Genomic DNA, 22381 nt, shown 5'->3' with positions numbered 1-22381 from the left:
GATTTTGGGAGATTTTAACCTGGATTGGCTCTCACCAGTATCCGATAAATTAAAAGGCATTTGTACTGAGCTAAATCTAACTCAGCTGATAACTAAACCAACCCGTCCCAACTTTAAGAACCCAGTAAAATCCACTCTACTAGACATTATTCTAACAAATACCCCCCATAAATACACAGCCAGTGGGGTTTTTGCAAATGATATCAGTGACCACTGCCCTATTGCTTGTATTAGAGATACCAGGCTGAAACACTCTGATCCCTGTATAATCTCTAAGAGAAATTATAAACATTTCTCACAGCAAGCTTTTATCCTTGACTTATATCACTCTGAGCTTTTATCCACTTGCTGCTTTCTGGACCCGGTTTTAGCCCTTGCTTTTTTGTCTTCTATTGTTACCTCTATGTCTGATAAACATGCCCCGCTTAAGAATCACAGAGTAAGAAACCGAACCAGTTCTTGGTTCTCTCCTGAATTGTCAGGTCTTTTCCTGCAAAAGAATCGGGCCTGGGCCTTGGCGAGGAAAACAGGTACTCCAGCTGATTGGCTGTTTTTTAGGCAATTGAGAAATAAATGTACTGCAGCTGTCAAAAAGGCAAAATCAAATTACTTCCTTAATGCTATGACAGATTCTGCAGGAGATCCTGCAAAATTCTGGAAAACCGTTAATTCACTGAAACGGGGGAATTCTGCTGTTTCTCTTCCTAAGCAAATTACCTCAGACTTCTGTATTCTAACTGAAAAAAATGATATTTGTGATGCTTTTAATAAGCATTTCATCTCTGCTGGTTTTTTATTTGAAAGGAAAAGTGGACTTTGTGGTACTGGCCAGTTAGTTGATTTTTCGTCTTGCTTTTCAACCGTTACTCTGAAAAATGGTAACCCTGTTTTTAGTTTCCAGAAAATAACTGAAGCAGAGGTTCTAATTGCCCTGTGTGCCATTGATACTAAGAAATCCTTAGGCGCTGACAATTTAGACCCGTACTTACTTAAGTGTGCTGCACCTATTTTTGCTGGTCCAGTAACACACATTTTTAATCTAACATTAAGCACAGGAAATATCCCTAAGGTGTGGAAAGCAGCTTTTGTTCTGCCATTACATAAGGGAGGTGACGGTAGTGATTTGGATAACTATCGACCCATCTCTAGGCTCCCTTGTCTGGTAAAGATTCTAGAATCTATAGTCAACAAACAGTTACAATCTTTTCTTTCTGCTAACAGTATTCTTAGTACCAATCAATCTGGTTTTAGATCTAAACACAGTACCACATCGGCCACTATGCTTGTTGTAAATGATATTGCAAATGCCTTAGACGATAGAAAGCACTGTGCTGCGTTGTTTGTAGATTTGTCAAAAGCTTTTGACACTGTAGACCATGCTATCCTTTTGAGTAAGCTGTCATCTATAGGACTGGGCACTGATGCCTGCCGATGGTTTTATGACTATCTTAAAGATAGAACTCAAGCCGTCATGGTCGATGGGGTCAAGTCTGACCCCTTACAGTTACTTAAAGGGGTCCCTCAGGGTTCAATAATTGGCCCACTATTGTTCTCACTTTATATAAACAACATTGGTGATGATGTCAGATATTGTAAATTCCATTTATATGCAGATGACACAGTTATGTACTCTATTGCTCCAACAGCGGACCAAGCTTTAATGCAGTTGGAGTCTGATTTTAGGATACTACAGGGGTCTATTTTACAGCTTAAACTTGTTTTAAACGCTAAGAAAACAAATGTCATGTTTTTTTCTAGGTCTAAACTCCCAGTTAGAAACACGTTTGTAATCACTAGCTTGGATGGTACTCAAATCAATAAGGTCTCTGCATATAAATACTTAGGGGTATGGTTAGATGATAGGCTTTCTTTTAAAAAACATGTTACTGAATTGGGAAAAAAGCTCAAATTCAAGATAGGATTCCTTTACAGAAACAGGGCTTGTCTGTCCTCTGTAAATAGGAAAAAAATTGTGCAGGCTACTTTTATGTCCGTTTTAGATTATGGTGATATTATCTATATGCATGCATCGGCAAACACATTAAAACCACTGGATGCTATTTACCATTGTGCACTCAGGTTTATCACGGGTGATAGTTACAGAACTCATCACTGTATCCTATATCAACATGTGGGTTGGGTCTCTCTATCTGTGAGGCGAGAGCAACATGCTCTCTTGTTTATTTATAAAGCACTTCTTTTAAAACTACCTCCATATATATCATCATTAATTTCCACAAGATGTACTAATTTTAAAACCAGATCACAGATGTGGATTACATTAGAGACTCCTGCGGTCTCCACAGAGTTGGGTAGGACTGCCTTCAGTTCCTTTGCACCTTATTTATGGAACAAACTGCAGATCCAACTTAAGTTAGACACTCTGGTGTCCCTTGCCCATTTTAAAATGTTTATGGAGGATCAATATGATGTTGTCTGTGATTGTTTCTGTTGAATTGTGTATGTTTTGAAATGTTCTTGTCTGTATGTCTAAAACTGTACATGTCAACATGTTTACACAGGGCACAGCCGTAAAAGAGATCTAGGTCTCAGTCTGTTTTCCCTGTTAAAATAAAGATAAAAAAAAAAAATAATAATAATAATAATAATAAAAAAAAAAAATAACTGGAGAACCTAACACGTTGCTTTGATGTGTCACACGGCAATTAAGAAGACAAGACAATGCCCACACAGAGCGCCACTAGTATTGGATTGCTTATTGTGTTCGCTGAGTGGACGCTTTGGGCTGACTCCGTGTTATGCAACCAAGCATGGGGGTGGAGGCCAGGCCAGCTCTGCTACCAGGAGGAGAACAATGGCTCGAGTCAGGTCACAGAGTTTTAGACTTCCTCAATTCTTTTCCACAGTAGCAGAGTGCAGTAAGCAGCATTAAAAGCCACCATTCAGTGACATGTTTGTTCAGCCATCAGTGAGTCATCATTTGACCATGTGTTAAATGATCATATTGTGATATGTGCAAATGGCTGAGGTCACTGTCTGGTTAGTCTCAAAAGGGACAATGGTCACACTGTACAGTACACACAGAGTGTATGTTGATCATGTGAAATGCGAGCGGGTCTCATGTTGCAGAGTGTGTCTAGTCACTCAAATGAGGTTTCACAGGTCAATCGACAGTGTGCACTCAATCTGGGGTCCTATACTACAGTATTTACTGTAGTATGCTGTAGTATTTACAGTTAACTATAGTATAAATACTGTAGTAAAAGGAAACGGTAGTATATACTATAGTAATTAATGTAGTGTTTTTGCCGGTTGTAATATACTTTAGTATTTACTGTAGTGTTTTTGCAGACATTACTGTAGTATTTACTACAATGTACTTTTGCAGATAATACTGTAGTATTTACTATAATAGCCTACAGTATACTACAACATTCAGTGGTAAGTACTACACACGCGAGGGATACTACAGTGTAGTATAGTATTCTACAGTATACTACAGAATTCTATAGTAAATACTGTAGTATTATATAGTAAACTGTAGTATTTTGGGCAAATCCAAATATTTGCCTATGCAGCAGAAGCCTTTACAATTGAACACAGTTTTAGATGCGGTAGCATTGTGGATATTGACTAGAATTACTTCCAGTCTTAGCTGTACAACCTGGTTATAATGACATAACCGTTTCCCTTGGCTTACTGCAAACAATGATTCTATGTTGGCAGTACACAACGTTACAGTCTCTCCTAATACTCAGTTGTGACTACTTCTACTACTGTCTGAGCTAAAAAGTCACGATTCACTCACAAGTATATCTTTGGTATTAATATTTCTGTGTTTTGGCTTTTGCTCTTCCAACGGTCAGTAGTAAGACGAGCACTTTTGGACAACGTCAAAGGAGATGCGACTCGCTGTCCTACTCTGGCTACAACTGCTAACTCCTGCGTTGGCAAGTAGATATGATGGCACAGTTTGTTTGAACATTTCTTATTGTCAACGACAACAGACCAAATGATAGAATGCTGTTTGAATGTCGCTTTTAAAGAAGGACTAAGTGACTAGAGATCCCATATTACCTCCAACACAGATTACTGAACCTAATTTTCCAGAATGAGTCAAACTGCTTTGCTAATACTACGCTATCCAATCTGATGGCTCAGTTGGTTGGAGCATGCTGGAGTTTGTAACAGCACCATATTTTTCCTTGAATACGTACTTAGGGCGAATCCTAACTTCTACTTAAGTCAAATTTTCACTTAGTCTCACATTGACACTTAAGCAAGTGAAAATTTGACTTCAATTGAAGTCAGGATTTGACCCATACAGAATATGTGAATCATAAGTCTTTGTTGAATGTGGATAAAGTGTCTGCTACAATGAACATATCATCTGACAATGCAAAAATCTGTCGTTCTGCCCCCGAGCAAGGCAGGTAATCCACTGTTCCCCAGGCGCCAATGACGTGGATGTCGATTAAGGCAGCCCCCCGCACCTCTCTGATTCAGAGGGGTTGGGTTAAATGCAGAAGACACATTTCAGTTGACTAGGTATCCCCCTTTCCCTTTCCTGTAGATATTGTGCCACCTACGTTGTTGCCCGGCGGGCCACTGTTGGAGAAGACAGTGGTGTAGCCTTTACTGTGTGGAGTGGGCTTCAGGTTCTTCCCCGCTTTTATTTCGGCCAGCAGCTCAGAGTTGTCTCCGGTGGGGGACATCATGTTGAAAGATTTGTTGCCTGGGGAGGACAAAAAAAAATTATGGAAAAGTGAGGCAGGGGGAGAGAGAGAGCAAGAGAGAGAGGGGAGCAAAAGAGAGAGGAGAGCGAGGGAGAGGGGGGAAAGAAAGAGAGAAGAAAGAGTGAGGGGAGAGAGGAAAGAGAGAGGGGGGAGAAATCTAGGCAGCCTACCCAATCCCTTTTTATAGGTACTGTTGACAGGCCTCCTGGGCTGTATACAGCGTTCCTCGCTGAGATCCCTGAATTCCTATCGGAACTTGTAGTCATGGCAGATAACATTCACATTTTTGGCTACTTCAATATTCACATGGAGAAGTCTACATCTTATTACGTTTAATGGTAACAAAAAATTAGCTTAGACCCCAACAAAGGATTATCTACCCAAAGATTCATTGATGCCCTTCCAGACTCCCTTCCACCTACCAAAGGACGTTGTGGTACAAAAATCAGTTAACCACCTAACCAAGAATGTAAACTTAACCTTGCATAATACCCTATATGCAGTCGCACCGCTAAAAACAAACAAAAAATGTGTCACAAGAAACTAGCTCCCTGGTATACAGAAAATACAGAGCACTGAAGCAAGCTTCCAGAAAACTGGAACGGAAATGGCGCTCCACCAAATTGTAAGTCTTCTGACTAGCTTGGAAAGATGGTACCATGCAATAACGAAAAGCCCTCACTGCTGCCCGATCAGCCTATTTCTCTAACTTGATTGAGGAGAATAAAAACAATCAAAAATTGTCGCAAAGTTAACTAAAAAGCAGTATTCCCCGAGTGAGGGTGGCCTTCACTTCAGCAGTGATGAATTCATGAACTTCTTAGATGAAAAGATCATGATCATTCGAAAACAAATTACGGACTCTTCTTGAATATGGATATTTCTCAAAAATTCTGTTGTCCTGAGTCTGCACAGAACTGGCAGCACCTCACCACCTGGACAAAAGGAACACCTACTTGAGAATGCTATTCATTGACTATATGTCAGCGTTCAACACCATAGTGCCCTCAAAGCTCATCACTAAGCTAAGGATCCTGGGACTAAACACCTCCCTCTGCAACTGGATCCTGGACTTCCTGACGGGCCGACCCCAGGTGGTGAGAGTAGGTAGCAACACATCTGCCACGCTGATCCTCAACACTGGAGCCCCTCAGGGGTGCGTGCTCAGTCCCCTCCTGTACTCCCTGTTCACCCACGACTGCATGGCCAGGCACGACTCCAACACCATAATTAAGTTTGCAGACGACACAACAGTGGTAGGCCTGATCACCGACAACAACGAGACAGCCTATAAGGAGGAGGTCAGAGACCTGGTCGGGTGGTGCCAGAATAACAACTTATCCCTCAACGTAATCAAGACAAAGGAGATGATTGTGGACTACAGGAAAAGGAGGACCGAGCACGCCCCCATTCTCATCGACGGGCTGTAGTGGAGCAGGTTGAGAGCTTCACGTTCCTTGGTGTCCACATCACCAACAAGGTCCAAACACACCAAGACAGTCGTGAAGAGGACACAACAAAACCCATCCCCCCTCAGGAGACTGAAAAGATTTGGCATGGGTCCTCAGATCCTCAAAAGGTTATACAGCTGCACCATCAAGAGCATCCTGACTGATTGTATCACTGCCTGGTACGGCAACTGCTCGGCCTCCGACCGCAAGGCACTACAGAGGGTAGTGCGTACGGCCCAGTACATCACTGGGACTAAGCTGCCTGCCATCCAGGACCTGTACACCAGACGGTGTCAGAGGAAGGCCCTAAAAATTGTCAAAGACTCCAGCCATCCCAATCATAGAATGTTCTCACTGCTACCACATGGCAAGCGGTACCGGAGCGCCAAGTCTAGGACCAAAAGTTTTCTCAACAGCTTTTACCCCCAAGCCATAAGACTCCTGAACAGGTAATCAAATGGCTACTTGGACTATTTACATGGTGTCCCGCCACCCCCACCCCCCAACCCCGCCAACCCCTCTTTTACGCTGCTGCTACTCTCTGTTTATCATCTAGACATAGTCACTTCAACTATACATTCATGTACATATTACCTAAATTAGCCTGACTAACCGGTGCCCCCTCACATTGGCTACCCAGACTATTTGCATTGTGTCCCACCACCCACCACCACCCACCCGCCAACCCCTCTTTTATGCTGCTGCTACTCTCTGTTTATCATCTATGCATAGTCACTAACTATACATTCATGTACATATTACCTCAATTAGCCCGACTAACCAGTGCCCCCGACTCTGTCCCGGTACCACCTGTATATAGCCTCACTACTGTTATTTTCAGTGTCATTTTAAATTTTTTATCTTTATTTCTTTACTTATCTATTGTTTACCTAATACCTATTGTTTACTTAAAAATTGCACTGTTGGTTAGGGCTTGTAAGTAAGCATTTCAGTGTAAGGTCTACACCTGTTGTATTCGGCGCATGTGACAAATAAACTTTGATTTGATTTGAAAATAGTCATAGCCTCTAAACCTTCCAGCTGTCTGGACCCTATTCCAACTGTGTTTGGCCCTCCTATGTCGAATATAATAAACAGCCCCCTATCCTCCGGATGTATACACAACTCACTAAAAGTAGCAGTAATAAAGCCTTTCCGGGAAAAGCCAAACCTTGACCCTGGAAGCCTACGTTTCAGACATAAGGAAGTGGATGGCGGCAAATGTTTACTTTTAAGCTCATACAAAACAGAGATGCTAGTTCTAGGTCCCAAGAAACAAAGATCTGCTGTCAGATCTGAAAATGAATCTCGATGGCTGTACAGTCGTCTCAAATAAAACTGTGAAGGACCTTGGCGTTACTTTGGACTCTGATCTCTCCTTTAACAAACATATAAAAATATTTAAAGAGCAGCCTTTTAATCATCATCTTCATAACATTGCAAAACTCTTAACCTTTTTGTCCAAATTTGATGCAGAAAAACTCATCCATGCTTTTGTCACTTCAAGATTAGACTACTGCAATGCTCTACTCTCCGGCTACCTGGACAAGGCACTAAATAAACTTCAGCTAGTGCTAAATACAGCTGCTAGAATCTTGACTAGAACCCAAAAATGTGATCATATTACCCCAGTGCTAGCCTCGCAACACTGGATTCCTGTTAAGGCTAGGGCTAATTTCAATGTTTTACTGCTAACCTACAAAGCATAATATGGACTCGAGCCTACCCATCTCGCTGATTTGGTTCTGCCGTACATACCTACACGTAGGCAATGGTCACAAGACGCAGTCCTCCTTATTGTTCCTATAATTTCTAAGCAAACAGCTGGATGCTGGGCTTTCTCCTATAGACCTCAATTTTCATGGAATGGTCTGCCAGTCCATGTTAGAGACGCCGACTCGGTCTCAAACATTAAGTCTTAACTGAAGACTCATCTCTTCAGTAGATCCTATAATTGAGTGTAGTCTGGCCCAGGGGTGCGAAGGCGAACGGCAAGACACTAGAGTGACGAACCTCCCTTACTGTCTCTGCCTGGCCGGCTCCCCTATCTCCACTAGGATTCTCTGCCTCCGACCCTATTACGGGGGCTGAATCACTGGCTTGCTTGCGCATCTCCATCCTTCTTGTCCTTGGGCTCATGCGGTGGGGAGATCATTGCGGGCTATACCCGTCCTTGTCTCAGGGTAGTAAGTTAGCGGCCTGTTGATATCCCTTTGGTGGTGTGGGGCTGTGCTTTTCCAAAGTGGGTGGGGTTATATCCTGCCTGGTTGTCCCTGTCCAGAGGTAACTTTGGACGGGACCAGTGTCCCCCGACCCCACCGTCGCAGCCTACTGTATTTATGCTGCAATAGTCTATGTGCCGGGGGACTATGGTCAGTCTTATATCTGGTGTCCTGTGTGATCTTAGATACGCACCCTTTAGTCCTCCCATCTCTCTTCCCTCCCAGAGGACCTGAGCCCTAGGACCATGTCTCAGAATTACCTGGCCTGACGACTCCTGGCTGTCCCCGTCCCTAGTCCACCTGGTCGTGCTGCTGACCCAGTTTCTGCTCTTCCGCCTGCCTCCATGGAACCCTGACCTGTTCACCGGACCCTTCCCCGCATATACTCAATTGCCATGTACTCTTACAGTATAATCTCAACTCGGTACAGTCAGAAGTGGACTGGCCACCCCTTAGAGCTTGGTTCCTCTCTAGGTTTCTTCCTAGGTTCCTGCCTTTCTAGGGAGTTTTTCCTAGCCACTGTGCCTCTACATCTGCATTGCTTGCTCTCTGGGGTTTTAGTCTCGGTTTCTGTATAAGCACTGTGACAACTGCTGTTGTAAAAAACGTCTCTATTAATACATTTGACTGATCGATTGATTGAGGAGAGAGAGCTAGGAGAGAGGGGAGAGAGAGAGACTTGGTGGCGAGTAGGGCTGTAACGGTGACCGTATTACCGCCACACCGGCAGTCACGAGTCATGAAGGCAATCAAATTCCACGTGACCGCCAAGCTCTGATGCTGCTAATGGTCATTAGTAACCTACCATACTTGCTAACTTAACTGCCTGGAACTCAGCACTCTATTGTCCCTCTAATCATTCTGACATCAATGCAATTGTAATCAAAAGTCTAATCAAACACTTCATGTTGCGCAACATTTCTATAGGCTATGGAATTGCATGAGAAAACAGAGTGATGGCTTCTATTAAAAAGAGGAGGATCCCATCCGTTTTCTATAGGCTAGGCCTATTATATTTATATCTTAACTTTCCTAATATTAAGCACATTGCTTTGTCTTTACAACAGAAGTATAGCCTACCTGGCTGGCATGAAAATTAACCATAGGAAAAGTGTCCTACATTTGCTATTTAAGTGCATGGATTACATGTATTTTCCCCCCTGCCTCTGCTTCGAGACAGGTGCATGATAATGGTCAATTCTAAATCAAAACTAATTTCACACATATTATTTAGTATATGTAAAGACAAGATTAAATCAAGAATAGTGGGATGGGTGACAATATTAGCCTATCAATTGTATATTATCACTTGTGAATGATGCTCAGCGTAAAGCAAGAAACAATGCATACCTTTTTAATGCGACTTTAGGGCTACACCTCATGTAGCCTAGTCCATAGGCCTATATGTTTTGATAAGGTTTGTATCACAACTAAAAGTGGCCAAATAACTTCTTAAAGGTGTAGAGCCTAACTGGCATGCATTTGCGGTCACTTTTGATAATGGCGTTTTCCCGCTAATGGAACATTCAAGCTTATAGCCTACTACCATGTGCGCATTGCTGCGCTTATAATGTGAAGAAATAGCCCAATAGTTGATCGACATTTTAAGCTAAACATTCTGATCTGTTGCGCCAGCCACATTGCGTACATTTTTGGGGGGATGCTAGAGGTTGTATTAACTTGCAATCTATCACATCCCACACCTGTCCCAGACTATGTTTGGAATATTTATTTCTCGCACAGAAAATAATAGGTAAACTTTTGTACTATGGGGGATAGTAGATTGACATAGGCTAGTACTTTTGCTGTTCATTAGGCCTACTCATCTTCTTGGCTGAAAAGGAAATGTGGACAGTTCTTCCAATATCTTCAATATGCGCCTTGGAAATGGATAAGTACGTCCTCGATGTGTCCGTCTTCACCTGTAGCCTGTGAGAAAGACCCGATCACGTGACGGAGAGCCATGTGCGTGAGAGGTGCTTTGGAGCACACAGCACGCATGGAGAAGGGAATGCAAATTATTATATTCAGCCCAAGGGCAAAACGACAGCTGGCCGCAAAAGGCATGGATTCTTTTAGGGGGCATTACAGCCACACAAAGGGGATTCCGCTGGGAAATTCGAGGCATTATCACATACTTGTCAAATTGTGAATGAGAGACTGATGAAATGTGTACAGCCTACACAAAAAAAACAAAGCAGAGCTCATGCCTTTCATGCAACTTTTTTCAAATCATCATTAGTCGCATTTTGCAGCCTTAGAATGTATAATTTTTGTTTTTACACACATTTTGTTTTTACACTGTTTGTATTACAACTTAAGTTACATAAATAACTCTAAATTAAGCATATAGACAAAGCTGTTTCTTTGTTAACCGCTCAACACAAAATAGCCGCATGTTCGTACTCCCTCGAATCATTTGGAGAAAATATCCTTTCTATTTTATTCAGCTTTGTTCAATTGTATTCTTCATACTGTAAAATACTACAAAATAATGTCACGTAATTCTAAGCAAATCTTGTCTGCTACATGAGTGTAGCCCACAGCCATATGGCATTGCCAGATCAGGACAACTCAGAGTATGCTATTTTGTTCTTCTGAAATAGACTACATTTTCTTCATATCATGTTTCTTTAGACCTGTCTAAAATAAATAATGTATTTATTGTGAAGGTGTAGGCTATATTACATGAATTTATCAGACTTGTAAAAATGTTGATGTTCCAAAGGTCTACATCAGTGGCTTGTAGGCTATGTGTGGAAGCCAGGAGATGCTAAATGTGTTTATGTTAATTAACGGTGTCAATTACCGTGAGACCGGCAGTTATTTGCTTGACAATCACCAGCTGACAAAATTTTGTGGCTGCCACAGCCCTAGTGGCGAGTGACACTGACAGACACCTGGATGTTGAATATTTCATCTGCCAATCGGTCAGGGAGAGGGAGAGAGAAGAGTGAGAAAGAGAAAGAGGAGAGAGAGATGGGAGAGCGAGAGAGAGAGACTTGGTGGCGATTGACACTGGGCACTGGTAGACACCTGGCTGTTGAATATTTCATCTGCCCATCGGTTAGTGGCAGACACAATACTGACCTAAGGCCTGTATGAAACGCAAAAGAGGAGATGAGTGCAAAGGAGCCTTGATGCTGTTTTTATTGTATCATTTTTTGAGTGCCTGCTTGGCTCCACTTGGAGTAAAATGACACCCTTGTGACAGGACCATAATGGAGCCTCCACTTTCGGGTTCTACTCATTTCATCTCCAATGATCATATGGTTTGGAAACTAAGCGAAAAACTATTTTGGCCAGAAGGGTCATGTGCACCGGATGATATATTTAGGCAAATCTGCAAATAATCTGCGAGTGCAACTCCAAGGGAAAGAACAAGACTTTGCACCACTCTAGAGCTAATGTAGAGATAGATTGACACAGTCTGCCAATATGCTGCAACTGAGAAAATGCTGCAGCAAATTATTTCACGCGACCAAACCGAAACAAACAATCAAGATGCACAGATTAGGAATGCTCCAGCACAGCGACCGTAACAGCTCATTGTGTAAAACAAAAAAATCCTGTTTCGCTGCCACGAGCCCCAATCTCTTTACGACAGAATAGTGCCCTAAAAATTGGGTCTGCTATTAATTGTTAAATCTAGAAAACAAAAGCACTTTGTTTGGAAATTGTACTCGTGTAAAGGACATTGTACTCGTGTAAAGGACATTGGAGAAACAGAGGTTTTCTATCTGGTAAAGAAATTAATAGACAACACATCCTGCAATGCCAACAGGTGATTTGTCTAAAGAATGCATCGAGTGACAATGGTGACTGTCTATTAACACAATAACAGGTATTAAACAATTGTTGAGTTACCTGAGAAATGTATTTATGCAAAGTGGTTTTTACATATGGCAAAGGCACTTAGTTAAGTGACTAATGGGTGTACTGTGTATATACACTGAGTGTTCAAAACCTTAGGAACACCTCCTCTTTCCATGACAGACTGATCAAGTGAATCCAGGTGAAAGCTATGATCCATTATTGATGTCACTTGTTAAATCCACTTCAATCAGTATAGATGAAAGGGAGGAGACAAGTTAAAGAAGTTTATATTTTTTTTTTACAATTGAGACATGGATTGTGTATGTGTACCATTCAGAGGGTTAATGGGCAAGACAAAATATTTAAGTGCCTTTAAACAGGGTATATTAGTAGGTGCCAGGCTCACCGGTTTGAGTGTGTCAAGAACTGCAACGCTGCTGGGTTTTTCACACACAACAGTCTCCCGTGTGTATTAAGAATGCTCCACCACCCAAAGGACATCCAGCCAACTTGGCAACTGTGGGAAGCATTGGAGTCAACATGGCCAGCATCCCTGTGGAACGCTTTCGACACCTTGTAGGGTCCATGCCCTGACGAATTGAGGCTGTTCTGAGGGCAAAATGGGGTGCAACTCAATATTTTTTACTGACAAATAAGAGCAAACCAACTAACTCAGTTTAGATAACACAAACGTATTCAAATAACATTAACAATTAAAGGTAAAATCAACAAGGGCTACCTAAAACCATAAAACCAAATCAGACTGACAACTCAATCAACAGGTCAAACACTAAACTATACAATAATAGAATTAACACAACTGAATAACAAGACTCATCATACCTTTTCTAAGACACCTAAGGTCCTATCTTTAACATCCCAATGACAGACAAGGCATAAAGCTCACTCAAAACAAATAAAACAGTAGGATAGATACATCACCTGAGTTTAAGTTATAAATTTCCTCTCAACTTGACGATCCAGTACACTATGGATCATTCATTAATTCCTGCCTGCCGGGGAGGCAAAAACCCGACTTGCTGCGAGGCAACGGCAACAGGCTGACCGAGAAACCGGGGCAAAGCTTCATGCAGTCACCCACCCCTTCTTACCCCCCCTCCTCCCCCCCCTCTCCCTCCTGCGCTCTCCCCATCTCCCTCTCCGCCCAGAGAAAAGAGAGCAGCTGTCTATAAAGGACCCGTCGTAGTTGGGGAGAAATCCAAAGGAATCAGTGGTAATTGGCGCCGACAGCGAGCGGCTTGCCAAACTGGGCCTGGATTTAAGATCCAGCCTTACCCCACTTCCCCCGTTTGCCTCATCCTGCCTCCTCCAGCCCCACCCCTTCCTCACCCCTGCTCACATTAGCACTGCCGGTAGATTAGAAGGAGGGAGAGATCTCAGTCAGGCAAGCTAATGAGCAGCCTAGTCCAATGAGAAGCCTGATCACACACAGCCAGCCAGCCTGACCATTGACATAAAGCGAGATCTAGAAGCAGACCCTTTCAGCTCCAAGGCACCATCACGGCCCATCATCTATTCTAAAACAAAACGCTACAGGCCACATTCACCTCATTCATTTGACAGATTAACCATATATGTTTCATATATATATTTAGATATAAATCCACACAGACCATACACAAAAATATCCATAAAATAGCGGCCTCTGACAACTGATGGTATTACCCGCCGATGGGCCTACCTTCGTCTTTTTGGTCCGGGCAAATATTCACTGCGGCGCACAAGCTCAGCTTTAGCGATTCAGAGTCTACAAATGCAGAAAGCTCAGTTTTGTGTGGTGTGATATTTTCTCTAGAGGAAAGGATGACGGGTGTGGACTGGTGTAGCACAGCAATGGGACCGCAATAGCACAGCAATGGGAATGCAATGGCACCAGGTTTATGGTTAATTTCTAATGGTTATACTGCTGCAGGCTGCATCTAAGGGCCATTGAAGCGTCTGAAGTCCCTTTACCCCCCTTTACCCCCACCAATAACCCTCTCTCATCAGGAGGAAACACGTGTTGCTGGTCCTATTGGGGATACTTATTTCGGAGGTTTCAGATACATATATTTAAGTACCGTAGAACAGGTATGCTCGACGCTTCTTAGCCATGTTATGGAATAGGGGAATCATGTCCGCTCTATACTGTATATGTCTATACACCTAATTTAAATAAGCTCTTTGTTACACATCTACCCATCTATTATTACTTTTATGTGACTCTTATTAACCCTTTATAACCTGCCAACTAACCAGGATACAGCCTCCGACCCCTTTTGCTTTGTCGTTTTCTGCCCAATAGACTGTGTGGACAATGACAAACAGTCTCAAGCAGGCAGACAGTGAGACAAGCATCATGGCAGGTGGATGTAAAAGAAAGGAGGGGTAGAATGGAAACGGTGTGAACTGTTAAAAGACAGGACATCTGTCCAGTGGGAGGACGAGGATGTTGATTTGAGACTCGCCTTAATTGCCCATGAGGGGATAAATAAAGTTATATTGAATTGGAGCTCCCAGTACTTACTCTTCATCACCTTGAGTGGGCCGCCTTCTGACTGAGGAGAGGGGGACAGAAACGCCCCGCCTTGGAGAGGCGGCAGTGGAGAGAGAGATAAGAGGAGAGCGAGAAGGGGCAGGCACATGCAGTCAGATAGCAGGTGTTCCAGAGGGGAGGGGAGGAGAGGGATGGGACCATGAACACAATTGAAGGAGGAGGAATAAGAGAGCTCATTAGTAGAAGACAGATGAGTTTCAAGTTCAAGAGGACAAATCAAATATGAGAAAGTCAAAACCATAGAGATAAAAACTATAGAGGCTGACGTCATAGATCCCCAAAGCTCTGGAATGGAACAATTTGCCGGCCTCTTACCTGAGGACAGTTCTAAACAAGCAACATCTGCATTCTATGGTCAAAACGTTCTTTGACATCTACTACTCAATTGAACATTTCCCCAAATTCAAATTCCCCCCAAAGCAGAGAAAATAACCAGCATCTTTGTAACTAGAACAGAGGGAGCAGACAGGGGCGACGAGCAACCATGGCGAAGAGCAGCCATGTCAGGTAGTGTCAGTCAGTCAAGGCAGAGAGAGAGGGGGGCAATTAAGGAAATGGCTGAACACTAAACCGGTTCTCAAGGTAACGGTAGCCCTGAGCAAGGGCATACATTTGTAATCAGTTATCTGGGACGGTAAGGCCAGACTCATCTCTCTGTCTCTACAGAATGAGATAACATTGTTTTTGCGCCTGCCCCAACTCAGCTTTCCAGGAATAACTGCACTATCAGGGGGAGCGGAGGAGTCTATTGACACTTCGCACAGGTTTTGCCATCTGTGAAATGCAATGGCCAGGCAAAAAATACATAATAAACCATTTAAAATACAGTAGCAAATATACCATGACATGTTTTTATTCAGAATGAACTGCAGCACAATGTCAGAAAGAAAGGGAGAGTGAAAACAGAGACAAAGTGAAAGCGAGGAAAGCAAAATAAAGAAAAAGAGCGAAAGCTACAGGTAGCGGCAGTGGGCACTCACTTCCTGAAGAGGAGGAGGGGCGTCGCTGGTTGGTGTTTGAGGAAGGGCTGTACTGGTAGGTGGGCATTTCCGAGGGCAGTGGTGGGGGAGGAGGGGGTGCCGGGGTGGGGTTGCCGATGGGGAGGGGAGGTGGGAGAGGAGGAAGAGGAGGAGGGAGGGACAACTCCTCCGTGGTGCCGTTCTCGGGGCTGGGGGCGGGGCTGTCGGCTGGCTCCTCCAATAGCACAGAACCCTGATTGGATCATAAAAAATAAAAAATAAAATGGTTAGTTTGTATTCCACCAGTCAAAACATAACAGATACCTGTCCATCTTAAATATGAAGGGTCTCATTTTGACAGAGCTAAAATGTAGAGATGTTACAAAAAGATCATTTAAAATACTCGGACACTTAATAAAAAGCAAATTTTGTTATTGAATCGCAGACGCACTATATTAGTTTTAAACACATCCATAAAATCGCTCCCTTTGCCATGGACATCGGAAAAGAAGAAATGGAGCTAATTATTTATTATTTTTGGTAAACATCTCCCAATTTTTGCACCGCCAAATGGTGATCTTTCTATCAACTCATTCCTTGACAGCTGGAAAGGAAGTTGTAATAATGGTAGGAGCCAATGAACCGTATCACCCCTGACTGCACAGAAAGACATGCCAATAGACAGTCTAGCAGTGCTTGGCTGGGCCCATAACATTATTGCATGTGGGAGGAGAGGGAGAATGATACTGTGACAGATGTACAGTAGTTGACTCTATAATGACGGCCCAATTAGACACTTGTTGTCTAAAACACCCCGTGGGAATATTAATGCGCACCCATAATAATGGAGTGAATATGGCATAATCTAAGGTCTTTCTGGGACAGGGACACCAGCGGTGGAAAAAGTACCCAATTGTCATACTTGAGTAAAAGTAAAGATATCTTAATAGAAAATGACTCAAGTAAAAGTGAAAGTCACCCAGTAAAATACTACTTGAGTAAAAGTTTTAAATTATTTGGTTTTAAAAATACTGAGGAGTATCAAAAGTAAATGTAATTGCTAAAATATACTTAGGTATAAAAAAAGTTAAACCATTTCAAATTCCTTATATTAAGCAAACCAGACGGCACAATTTTATGGTTATTTTAATGTACGGATAGTCAGTGGCACACTCCAACATCATTTACAAACAACGCATGTGTGTTTAGTGAGTCTGCCAGAAAAGAGGCAGTAGGATGTTCTCTTGATAAGTGCTTGAATTGGACCATTTTCCTGTCCTGCTAAGCATTCAAAATCGAACGACTACTTTGGGGTGTCAAGGAAAATGTATGGAGTAAAAAGTACATTATTTTATATATGAATGTAGCGAAGTAAAAGTAAAAGTTGTCAAAAATATAAATTGTAAAGTAAAGATATCCCCAAAAATTACTTAAGTACTACTTTAAAGTAATTTTACTTAAGTACTTTACACCACTGAGTGACACTAAGGGCTCAGAATAGCGTTTGTTGGCCGAGAGTACTTAGCACCTTTGAACATAATTTGTGCGACGAGTTCACACCAATTTTACATGTAGACTCACAAGGTCCTAATTGGCTCAATGTAGATTACACCCAATAGTATTCAAACTGTCGATACCTATGACATTATGGGGCCGCTCCTTGGGGGGGGGGTTGCGGTTGACTGTGCGTGCAGGACCTCATGATGCGTGTCTGTGGAAATATGTATCTGCACGTTTTTTTTCAGCACAAAACATCTAAAACACAATTTTAGTTTTTATAGACTATATTTTTTGTTCGGACAGGAAACCCACGTATTCGTTAAACCATTTATTTGAAAATAGATTGCAATACTTGTGGTTTTGGCATTAGGCTCTGCTCGTTCAGGGGAGCTTACTGCCAGAGCAATGTGTCAATTATTATCATTATTAATCAACTAAAGGCAGTGAGTGAGATATACCAATCCCCCTAACGGGAACAAAAAGAAGAACCAAACAGTTGGGGTGGTGGTGGACTAGCAGAAAACACAACGCAGAGTGGGTGGCAGCAATGATACAGCAGCAGCAATATTAAGAAGCAAAGAAAAGCCAAATCGCATACCTTAGCGCAACCTTTGAAAGGTTAAGCACAGATTTGTTATAAAGCCAAGTTTGCATTCAAATGTAATTTCCCTGGTAGTACAGTGCAGTCCTGGTTAGATTCACTTTGAGGATAATAATGGAACAGTAATCAGTTTGTTTGTGCCTGTGTTTTGCAAGTGAGTTTTCACAACAGGGCGGAGATCAGGCGGTATCCGTTGGTATCGGTTGGTATCGGATGTTATGTAACACAGAAACACACTGCCGTCTGTGGCCCTTTAGGACAGCAGTTTCTTTCTCTGTCCCGCGACAGAGTTGTGCTGCACTATGCTGGCTTGTCAGGTGGGGCAGCAAGACCTGGGTTGAGGTGAGGATTAGGGCCTGGCTGGGAGGAACAGAGTTCTGCTAGATTAGAGCGCAGTCACTGGGGGATGCACTGGTCTGACCGACCGCTACAGGAGCCAATCCTGTTGGTGCAAGCCAGTTGACTCTAATGGGGAATGGTATGGCAGCCATTTTGATTATCAACAGCTTGAAAACGCTGTGCGGCTGACTTGACTATTACAAAACTGATCTTGTGTTTGTCACAGAACCACCAGACAAAATATTTAAAATGTTAAAAGAGGGGAATAGCCCATGAACCCCCCAAACAAACGTCTCCCTCTTCTACAGTGAATATACTACGGTCCTGGAGAGATACTGGGTGAGCATGCTTGTGTTCCAGCCCAGTACTATCACACCAGTTTCAGGCAATCAACTGGACCATGATAAGTTGAATCAGGTATATAGTGCTGGGCTGGAACACAAGCTTGCACACCCAGTTTGCTCTCCAGGAATGGAGTTGGAGAACAACCCGTTGTCTGGTCCTGCTTACCTCCTCGTTAGGCGCCATGGCTCTGATCCCACGGTTGTCGACCGTGTCGCTACCCAGGGCTTTGTAGTAGTCCCCGGTGCTGGGCTGCTTGTTGAAGTTTCGAGACTTTCTGTTGGAGTCCACCCGACGCAGCCTATCGTGGTGATCTCCTGGAGTCAGTTGCTGGGTAGAAACAAGAAAGGGGCCAATGAGCAGTGAGTAAATATATAACATACTGAACAAAAATATAAATGCAACATGTAAAGTGTTGGTCCTATGTCTGCTGCCCGGTTCAGTTGAAACCGGGATTTATCCATGAAGAGCTCACTTCTCCAGCGTGCCAGTGGCCATCAAAGGTGAGCATTTGTCTACTGAAGTCGGTTACGATGCCGAACTGCAGTCAGGTCTAGACTCTGGTGAGGACGACGAGCATGCAGCTGAGTTTCCCTGAGATGGTTTCTGAAAGTTTGTACATAAATTCTTTGGTTGTGCAAACCCACAGTTTCATCAGCTGTCCAGGTGGCTGGTTTCAGACGATCCCACAGGTGAGGAAGCCAGATGTGGAGGTCCTGGGCTTGCGTGGTTGCATGTGGTCTGCGGTTGTGAGGCCGGTTGGACGTACTGTCAAATTCTCTAAAACGATGCTGGAGGCGGCTTATGGTAGAGAAATTAACATTAAATTCTCTGGCAACAGCTCTGGAGTCAGCATGCTAGTTGAACGCTCCCTCAAAACTGGAGACATCTGTGGCATTGTGTTGTGTGACAAAACTGCCCATTTTAGAGTGGCCTTTTATTGCGTCGTGTGGGCGAGCGGTTTGCTAATGTCAATGTTGTGAACAGAGTGCCCCCTGGTGGTGGTGGGGTTATGGAATGGGCAGGAATAAGCTACGGATAACAAACAAAATGGCATTTTATCGATGGCCATTTGAATGCACACAGATACCGTGACGAGATCCTGAGGCCCATTGTCGTGCCATTAATTCGCCGCCATAACCTCATGTTTCAGCATGATAATGCACAGCCCCATGTTGCAAGGATCTGTACACAATTCCTGGAAGCTGAAACTGTCCCAGTTCTTCCATGGCCTGCATACTCAGACATGGCACCCATTGAGCACGTTTGGGATGCTCTGGATTGAAGTGTACGACAGTGTGTTCCAGTTTCCGCCAATATCCAGCAACTTCGCACAGCCACTGAAGAGGAGTGGGACAACATTCCACAGGCCACAATCAACAGCCTGATCAACTCTACGCGAAGGAGATGTGTTGCACTGCATGAGGCAAATGGTGGTCACACCAGATACGGACTCGTTTTCTGATCCACGCCTCTACTTTTTTTTAAAGGTATGTGTGACCAACAGATGCATATCTGTATTACCAGTCATGTGAAATCCATAGAATAGGGCCTAATGAAACTCAGTAAAATCTGTGAAATTGTTACATGATAATGATTATTGATAGACCTCTTACTAAATATATTCACTGTTGCTTTCAAAGTCATCCAAAGGGTAGATTTAACAGAGCAAATGAAATGTAACCATACTTTATAAGTCACACAGTATATCATCAATGATACTATTTAGGCCTATATAGCATTTGTAAAGTCATCAACTGTTATTGTTTACATTTAACCCAGGGTTCAACTAAAAATATACAATACATATAGGCCTAGGAATTCAAGCTTCGGTCGATTTGAAATATAACTTCCAAGTTAATCATTAATACGTTGGATCCACGTCTATCTCAACCAAAAATCTAACTTAAAGAAAACGACTAAATCAAATCAAACTTAAATTAAATGTATTTAAAGTTAGGTTAGATTAACTCCTATTCTTAAACATACATTTTTAGTTGAGATAGAGACGTAAATCCAATATATCAATTATTAATTTGTAGACAAACTGGATATTGAATTGTTTTCAGTTGTCAACGCAACCAAATATCAAAGTGCAATTAAAGTTTGATTTGATTTAGTCCTATTCTTCAACTTTGATTCTTGGTTGAGATAGAGACGTAAATCCAACATATTCATTATTAACTTGTAGACAAACTGGAATTTGTTGACAACCACACACAATTCAATATCAATTTTGTAATACAGTAAATAGCCTATCGACAAGTTAACAAATTATATGTTCGATTCATGTCTCCAACTAAACCAAAAATGTAAGTTAAAGAATAGGAATAAATCTAACTTATTTAAAGTGCACTTAAAGTTTGATTTGATTGAGCCACGGCTCAGATGAAACTATGATGTGTTGTCAACCAAACAATTCAATCATCTTTTTCTAATACAGTATCCTAACTTTAAGGCTATCTTGCAAACTAATGTAACTGTATTTATTTAACCTTAAAATGAGTAACACATCCATGGCCACTGAGGTAAGCCTACTGTAACTAAAAATGTCTTCTTATGTAATCATAGAAATGTCTTCTTATGTAATCATGCATGTTCAAGATAGCACGCAAAGGTTGCAGGTCCTTGGAGATCTTCACGATTGCTGTAATCTGTGCCGAATCTTGAACAGCATTGATCACTTGCACCATGTACGTTTAGTGTAATCTCAACTGGCATCCAGGTCATTTGGTTGTGCTATTAGAAACAAAATATCTGACATTGTATTCTCATTTGACCTTTGTTGTGCTTTTAAATGGTTGATAGTAGGGCCAGTATATTACCAGTATCTCAATATTTTTTACACGGCAAAAATGAAAACACAAAGCAGACCAAACTCTTTGGTCCTTTAAAAACATGCTGTATGTAAAATATGGTGTGCTATAGCTTGGAAAATAAATACATGTGACTCTGGATGACAACACAATGATGTTTGTTTTCAACATTAGGGCTGTATTCCTAAAGAACTTAAATCCGCTTCTTGTTTTGTTGCCTTGCCACGATACTAACGAGTATCACGATACTGGTATCGTCCCGGCCCTAGTTCAAAGCGCAGATAACACATTTAGATGACAACTAAACCAAAAATACAGTTTTCTATTGGAATTTGGCTGTTCTTTTAAATGGTTGAAAGCATACTCATAACACATTGGGAATTCAACAAACTTATAGCTGTCTTTTTGAGTGGGTAAACAAAGGTCGAAATCTCACTGATCAACATCAACCAAATATTACCCAAATTTCACAATTGAAATGACATGGTGTGCCCAGTGGGATGGCTCCTTCGTCTCCGGGGTTCTCACTTTCCCATTCCGAGCTCTCTAGGCCACTTGTTGAGGAGAAAGTTCATTGGACCCCTGACACAATAGACCCATGTTTCAAAGATAGCTAGGACCTTAGAAGATACTGCTGTAGTCCAAGGTTGGGGACAATCCCAGTGGGCAAAAACTGGTTGAATCAACTTTGTTTCCACGTCATTTCAACTTCAAAAAAACAAACAACGTGACAACATTGAATCAACATGGAAAACTGAATGGATTTGCAAAAACTCATCAACCTAAGGGCGTTTAGTCTTTTTTTCACCCAACCTTTAACCCAAATCATATGACATGGTGACATCAAAACTAGACATTGAACTGACGTCTGTACCCAGTGGGATTTTATTTCAATTCAGTAAGTAAATATGAGTTGATCCCAAACCTCTTCTTCAATATGTTTTAATCTTGTGTACTAAACACCAATGGAGTGCTTTTCCACCTACGTCTTTTTTGGGGGGGTATTTACCTAATGCAAAGTATTGCATTACGACTATTTGCATTGAGTGCATTGCTTGACTAAGAAAAGCTGGGATGTGTG

General features: G+C 42.3%; 1 protein-coding gene across 1 annotated transcript in view; it reads right to left on the bottom strand.

Annotated features, from left to right (window-relative positions):
- Positions 1–22381, bottom strand: part of espn (espin) — a 102949-nt gene that overhangs the window by 25845 nt on the left and 54723 nt on the right. The window contains exons 8-10 of the mRNA XM_039007454.1: positions 18653–18814; positions 15724–15955; positions 4551–4696 (exon numbers count right to left, since the gene is read on the bottom strand). Coding sequence (XP_038863382.1) covers positions 4551–4696; positions 15724–15955; positions 18653–18814 — 540 coding nt within the window. The remainder of the gene's footprint in view (positions 1–4550; positions 4697–15723; positions 15956–18652; positions 18815–22381) is intronic.

This window comes from Salvelinus namaycush, chromosome 14 (genome assembly GCF_016432855.1).
Source record: "Salvelinus namaycush isolate Seneca chromosome 14, SaNama_1.0, whole genome shotgun sequence".
Taxonomy (NCBI): domain Eukaryota; kingdom Metazoa; phylum Chordata; class Actinopteri; order Salmoniformes; family Salmonidae; genus Salvelinus; species Salvelinus namaycush.
This window is presented reverse-complemented; position numbering and strand designations above follow the sequence as displayed.